At 36.6% G+C, this 7,500-nt stretch overlaps 1 protein-coding gene across 1 annotated transcript in view; it reads right to left on the bottom strand.

Annotated features, from left to right (window-relative positions):
* Positions 1–5,451: 5,451 nt before the first annotated feature.
* Positions 5,452–7,500, bottom strand: part of LOC125033264 (basic proline-rich protein-like) — a 12,556-nt gene continuing 10,507 nt past the window's right edge. Inside the window, exon 5 of the mRNA XM_047624647.1 lies at positions 5,452–7,500. This exon is cut by the window's right edge and continues 1,654 nt beyond it. Within this exon, the coding sequence (XP_047480603.1) occupies positions 6,539–7,500 (962 nt within the window). The 3' untranslated portion in view covers positions 5,452–6,538.

Here is a 7,500-nt window from a genome sequence, read left to right as displayed (position 1 = left end):
GTTTCCTGTAATATATTCATCTTTCTTAATAGATACACAACTTCCCCTCCTCTCCTTCTCCTTCCTCCACAGCGAATTAAAACTTTCTTCTCGCTTGAGTCGAAAAAGAAAGTAAATTTACTCCAATGCATATTTCACAAGGCAGAGACACCTAGCGGCAAAAGGCGGCCGCTTTAGAACACCGGTCTTAAATTATATTTCTAACGGAACACGTGTTTTTTTTCAGAAAAGGGAAGAAAGAACGATGGAAAGAAAATAAGAAAAAAGTGTAATAGGATGGGATATGTATATGATATAAAGAATAAACGAGAATTAGGAATGGGAAACAGAATAGTAATAGTAATGATATTAGTGGTATAGTGGTTGTTGATGATGGGGATTTTGATGCCTCTGTTCCTATTGTTTTTGGTAGTAGTAGTAGTAGTGGTAACAACAACAATAATAGGAACAATGTCAGTGATAAAAATACTGACAATTGTAATCGTGATGACGATCATTATGAAGAAAGTGACAGTGATAACAAGTGATAATAATTCATGGTCGTAATGATAAAAATCACAATTACCATCATTTTACGGGTAATATCAGTAACCATAATCTTGATAATAAAAACAATATGATTTGAAAAATATCTGTTACTTCTTATGAATTAATTTTCCTTGTTCATTTCGACGGTTCAAAACCCGATGACCCGTTTCCACCTGTAATGATGAATGTATACCGTTCGTGTCCTCTGCTAACCGCTAACAACATTACATGCCTGAACTTAATGTGGTGATTGCTAAGTAATCACCTTGCTTATGACACCGGAAACAGCAATGTTATCTTTAGAAATGATCATGATAATGATAAAGATGAAATCGTAATATTGACAACAATCAACAAAGGAAGTCTTACTGATAATAATAATGATAATGAAAGTAGCATCTTCATAACAGTAATAATAAAGAGTTGTAGTTATAATAGATAATTATGATAATAACAGTAATGCTGACAATAACATTTTTTCTAATTAGTTATAACTAATGAGAAGGAAAACCATGCGAGAATAAAATGCACAGACATTGAGAAGTTGCAAAGGAAGTGACCTGAATTCTAGCTGTTAAAAAGGTCACATTCCCTCCTGAAAAGGTCACTCCTGATGACATTGCCAGATTAAACAGACAGACTTACCTTAGCATTTAACCAAAGTGCATCAAACGTCTTCGATCTGTGCTTGAAGACGGAATGCCTGCGTAATGATAGCTTGTACGTTTGTATACGTGAATTACACCGCAAAAGTAGTGGTTTTGCTCTATGATGGTTAATCATTGACAATATTTGGTTTCGAAATGAAGGAAGACAGTATTTACTCTCTCTCTCTCTCTCTCTCTCTCTCTCTCTACATCTTCCCCTCTCTTTACCTCCCCCTCCCTCTACCTCCAAATTGACACCGTGACATGACCTTCTCTTGAAATAAAATCGTATGCCTGTGTCTGGCATGTTTATCTGTGTAACATCCTTTTGTTTGTTTAATTCTATCTCTCTTTCTACTATCTATCTATCTGTATATCTGTTATCTGCCTATTTATCTTTCTATCTAGGTATCTGTTTTTTTCCTGTTATCTGTCTATCTATCTATTTGTCTATCTATTTTTTGTCAGTCTGTATATCTATCTATCTATTTATCTATCTATCAATATATACATATATCTACTTATCTATCACCTATCTATCTATGTGTGTCTATCTATTTATATGAATACATTTATTTCACATCTAGAAAAATCTTCTGTCTTTTAATACAGATATACAAACAGATATGCATAGATAAACAGATAATACAGACAAACACGTAGATCAGCGGAGCCATCAAATCGAAAACAATCAAATCGAATAGACAGACAGACAGATATACACACAACAAACACACACACATCTCAATCAACCAATCAACTCATCCATCACGTTGCAATGTACCGATACATCTCAACACCGGAACCTACCTGAGCCTGAGCGTGCAACATTGGAGAAAGGTTGGGGGATGTTGCAGCTCGTGCAGTTCCCCTTTACTTGTCCCGGACGCAAGCAAGGGAAATTCTAAAAGCTGATAAATATTATCTATACACCAAGCAGAGATGATAAATATTACCTATATACCAAACAGAGATGATAAATTTTATCTGTATATCAAGCAAGTGGGAAAATTATATCTATTCGTGGCTGATAGATGTATGTGTAAATTAAGTGGGAATTATCTTTAATTCGGGGATGATAGTTGTTATTAATATGTAAAACAAGGGGTAACTCATAATAAAAGCTGACATATCATCAAGTAGAAAATTATATTCATTCGGAGATAATAGATGTTCAATTTCAAGCAAGATTGAATTATTCTGAGGTGAGAAGTGTTATACAAAACAAGGGACAAATTACATTAAAAGATGATAATGGTTATCTGTGTATAAAGCAAGCGAGAAATTTATAATAAGCTGATCAATAACATCTGTTTATCGGGTAAGCTAGGGATTAAATCTATTCGTGGCTGATATATATATAAAGTAGGAGGGAATTATCTTCATAAGAATGATAACTGTTATCTGTGTATTAGGCAAACGAGGATTATATATATATATATATATATATTCGGAGACGAAATACATCCTATACATATCAAGCAAGTAGAAAATCATATTCATTTTAAGGTGATCAGTGTTATCTCTGCAGTAAATGCTATTTATAAAGAAAGCCAGGGGTAAATTATTGTAAAAGACAATACATGTTTTATATATATATATATATATATATATATATATATATATATATATATTACCAAAGCGGGGAATCTTATTAATTCATAGATGACAAATGTTGAATATTTATAAAGCAAGTTGTAATTATATATATTCGATGTTAAGTGTCATCTATGTACAAAGGAAGTAGGAATTATCTTTATTCGTACATGATATTTGTTAGCTATGTATAAAGCATCTATTCGAAACTGAGGAATGTAATCTTTACGTAAAGCAATCGGGGAAATATATCTATTCGAAGCACACTAATGTTATTTGTCTATGTATGTATATTTGTAATATATAATGTATATGCATAATATTAAAATGTATAATTTATATGTATGATATATATGTAAAATGTTATTCGTCTATGTATGGATGTATATAAGGCAAGCGAATAATTATTTTCATTCGAAGCCGAGAAACGTTATCTTTATATGAAGCAAGAAGAAGATAATACCTAATATCTAAGTTATTGCAATTATATTATTCACAAAATTATTATAAATATTTCAGAAGAATTTTCCAAATCGTGGGTTTTAATCCCGTTATTTTCCACAACTCCTTGTAATCTACAATTTTCAGGGAACCGCAAAAGTACTTTATAATTTCGTAATATCCAATCGCAGCCAAAGGACTTCCAGTTTTAAAAGATATTTATGTCTGTCCCAGACTCCCAATCCCTACTTTAGATCATCACAAAGATCCATTCTTCTCTGTACCTTAAGAAAGCGATGCACACTGGTGCATATATACCCATTTCTATCCCTATGCGCGAGCGCGCACGCGCGCACGCACGCACGCACGCACGCACGCAGATGTTTACGTATTCCTTATCTTGTTTTGGAATTATTGAAATTATTTTAATGTAACGAAGCTGATGAAATAATACTGAAGACAAAATGCGACAACGGCAAGGAATAAGTTATGTATATATTTTTGCATGCCGTTCCATTACCCTTATAAGATTTAAAACATTTGCATATTGATTTGAAATTAAATAGATAACAATAATTAAGTAAGCAGGTGAAAACGATAGATAGAAAAATCTATTAAGAATAATGATATAGAATAGGGTGGTTACAACAGATAAAGGTGATTAGAATATACTAAAGATCGAATAAGGATTTTGATCTACATGTGCAGTACCGCCGATAATGTTCAAACTTAAAACAATAATGGGGGCGTAAAATAACATAAAAAGACTAAAAATGAAATTCTAAAATGAAAGACACACACAAGCACACACACACATACACACCCAGTGATAAAAATATATATATAAATACAATAGTTTACCATCCTATCCAAAGTCAAAGTTTTCTATGGAAGTAAACGTATTCAAAGGGTAACTATAATAATATTGCTCTTCACAAGCCAATGGTTGCAATAATCTTAACACAAGAATGCATAATACAAAAATGCATGAAAACATATATGCATGCACCTTGTTATGACATTCAAAACATTTGTCGTTAAGTATTTGAAAAATATGCCCCTTAGCTATAATTCTACTCAAGGAAACATATTGAACTTTTTTACAGACAGAAACACCTTTCTTCCCTTCATCAGTATTTCGTAAACTTTTTTGTTTCTATGTTGCATTCTAAAAATATCGGCAAACAATTTGGTTCCTCCTGCCACTCCATTTTTTTTTTTTTTTCTATGGATTTGGAAAATACCTGCAACTTATGTATCTGAATTATATAAACACTTGCTTTTGCCTCTTCATTTTCAAAAATATAAAAGCGTCTAACTGTATTTATGAACTTAATTTGAAAACATTAGGAAGCAATATTGAGTCAGTGCCCAATAATCGACACAAAAGGAGAATGGCCTTGAAGACACGTAGCTTAGTCCTTCTGCAAATGCTCTTGCTCTTATTGACCGAGTTAATAGCTGCCAGACCAATCCGTCTACTGACTTCCTAGTCTAACAGCTGACTAGGGAGGGGGGGGGGGGGTAATTTGCGAGGTAGTAAATATCAATATAAAGACATAAGGTAAGCTGTTTGAATTATTCTCAAGTAATAGGACTAAACCTCCTTCTTCGTAAAGAAAGAAAGAAAAAACAATATATATATATATATATATATATATATATATATATATGAGTTACTCGATATATGATGATCGCTTTCCCTAATAAATTCAAAGAATGGTCAGTGGGTATGGAGAAACCTTGTAGAATTATGTAAGGTCATATGCGTACACTATCTTTGGAAACAATCGAATAAAAACCATTGGATGGGGTGGGGTGTCTACACACTTATAGCATCTACAGCCTTTAGTACTGCCCACAGCTCGCATTATTTCTTGGCATTAATGAATGGAAAGGATATGATAGTTATTAGAACTCTTTATGAAGGGCCTACCATAACCCAATTTTAAAATTTCCATCTAATTATATTTTGCGACAGGTGTTACTGTGAGTTATTATTTGCAGTACAAGATTTTGATTACTTTTCCGAGAAAAAAAAAAACAGCATCTGAGAGGCTCTTCGTATTGAAGTGCTCTTTAGAATGGAAAGGACCAATTTCAAAGAAATTTGAAGATTGTAGATGGTACCAATCGCCGGAGTGAAACTAAATCGAAATATCATAATTTACACTTTTACTTTTTAACATACAGTCCCCTTAGACATCTTTCAACAAAATAGGATACAGTAAAATCCCTGTACATATATATCTTTATTAAAGAAACAACTGTAGACTACATAACCAAGACCAGGAAGTATATACATCAGCTCTAAAGCACAATCATCGAAGACCTCTGTGAGTGCAGTCTACATTTAACAAAGAAACATGTGACATTTACAGTACATATAGAAAACAGCAGAAAGCATATACGCAACAGAACAACAAGGAACAGCTTTTTAGAGTTTTGGCCCCTTTCACTGATTTCATTTCTGTCACTCACTAACGACAGCCGCACAATGGTTGTTTGAGAAATACACATAAATATATATGTATATACACCCGTTGAACAGGCAATTATTGCCAAATAAAGCAAACAGTCTTAGGAAATCACTTGTCACCATGACCTTTCCAATTAACACTGTATTATTTGGACAGGTATAACGCCAGGGAAACAAGGAATCCATTATGACAATGCTCTTTCATCTTAGTTTACTGGAGGAACTAGAACATCTATTGATAACTGATATCTCGTCTGATATCCATTCCAGTAACTGATACATTGTGTGTGACATTCAAGTTTGTAAGAAAGTGTATATAGTAGTTTAACTAATTCCACATACTTATCCAGATGCTAAGACCAATTGTAGTACCATTATGCTATACATTCTTCTTCTGCCCTTCAACACGGGTTACATCGATCAACAATTAGATAATGCAGCATACAGGTAGAACTTGCACATGGTAAAGCTCTGTCATTTGAAAACAATAATATAACTGACAGTGGGTAGAGTCGAAAATCTGTAATTTATGATTTATGAATGTAGCCAAATGATTCAACGAAGAGGTTGAAAAAAGAAAAGAAATAGACATGGAAAAAGGAATATTTGTTTTGTACAAAATCATGTTATATACATCCATCTATATGATTCTCTGCCCTCCCTGGAAAACTTCTTATTAGGCTAGACTATCGTAATAAAGATAATTCATATTTTTTTAGATTCAAATTCTTCTGGACATCCAAAAAATAAAAAATAAAAATAAAAAAACAAAAAACATCGTGAATACATAATTGATGTGAAAAAAAAAAACATGCTTTAGATGCCTGAAAAGAAACCTGAAATGTTTTTAATTTTGGACTTTTTCACCCCATTGGTCATCAGCAAACAAATCAGCGAAAGATGGGAAATTGAAATCATTGCCAAAGAAACCTGAGGAAGGGAAAGAATTCGGTGTTCCATAGCTATCAGATGGCGTCGCTGGAGCTGGCGCTGAAGGGGCGCCATACCCGCCGGATGGGGCAGCTGGAGCAGGTGGTGCTCCATACCCGCTAGATGGGGCAGCTGGTGCCGGGGGTGCTCCGTACCCGCCAGATGGGGCAGCTGGTGCTGGTGGAGCTCCATACCCGCCAGATGGGGCAGCTGGAGAAGGTGGTGCTCCGTACCCGCCGGATGGGGCAGCTGGTGCTGGTGGAGCTCCATACCCGCCAGATGGGGCAGCTGGAGCAGGTGGTGCTCCATACCCGCCAGATGGGGCAGCTGGTGCTGGTGGAGCTCCATACCCGCCAGATGGGGCAGCTGGAGCAGGGGCTTCATAGCTATTAGATGGGGCAGCTGGTGCTGGTGGTGCTCCATACCCGCCAGATGGGGCAGCTGGTGCCGGTGGTGCTCCGTACCCGCCAGATGGGGCAGCTGGAGCAGGGGCTTCATAGCTATTAGATGGGGCAGCTGGTGCTGGAGGAGCTCCATACCCGCCAGATGGGGCAGCTGGAGCAGGTGGTGCTCCATACCCGCCAGATGGGGCAGCTGGAGCAGGGGCTTCATAGCTGTTAGATGGGGCAGCTGGTGCTGGAGGAGCTCCATACCCGCCAGATGGGGCAGCTGGTGCCGGTGGGGCTCCGTACCCGCCAGATGGGGCAGCTGGTGCTGGAGGGGCTCCATACCCGCCAGATGGAGCAGCTGGTGCCGGGGGTGCTCCGTACCCGCCAGATGGGGCAGCTGGTGCCGGTGGTGCTACGTACCCGCCAGATGGGGTAGCTGGAGCAGGGGCTTCATAGCTATTAGATTGGGCAGCTGATGCTGGAGGGGCTC

The sequence above is a fragment of the Penaeus chinensis genome, chromosome 16 (assembly GCF_019202785.1).
Source record: "Penaeus chinensis breed Huanghai No. 1 chromosome 16, ASM1920278v2, whole genome shotgun sequence".
Taxonomy (NCBI): Eukaryota; Metazoa; Arthropoda; class Malacostraca; order Decapoda; family Penaeidae; genus Penaeus; species Penaeus chinensis.
Note: the sequence above shows the minus strand (reverse complement) of the source record. Positions and strands in the feature narration are given on the sequence as shown.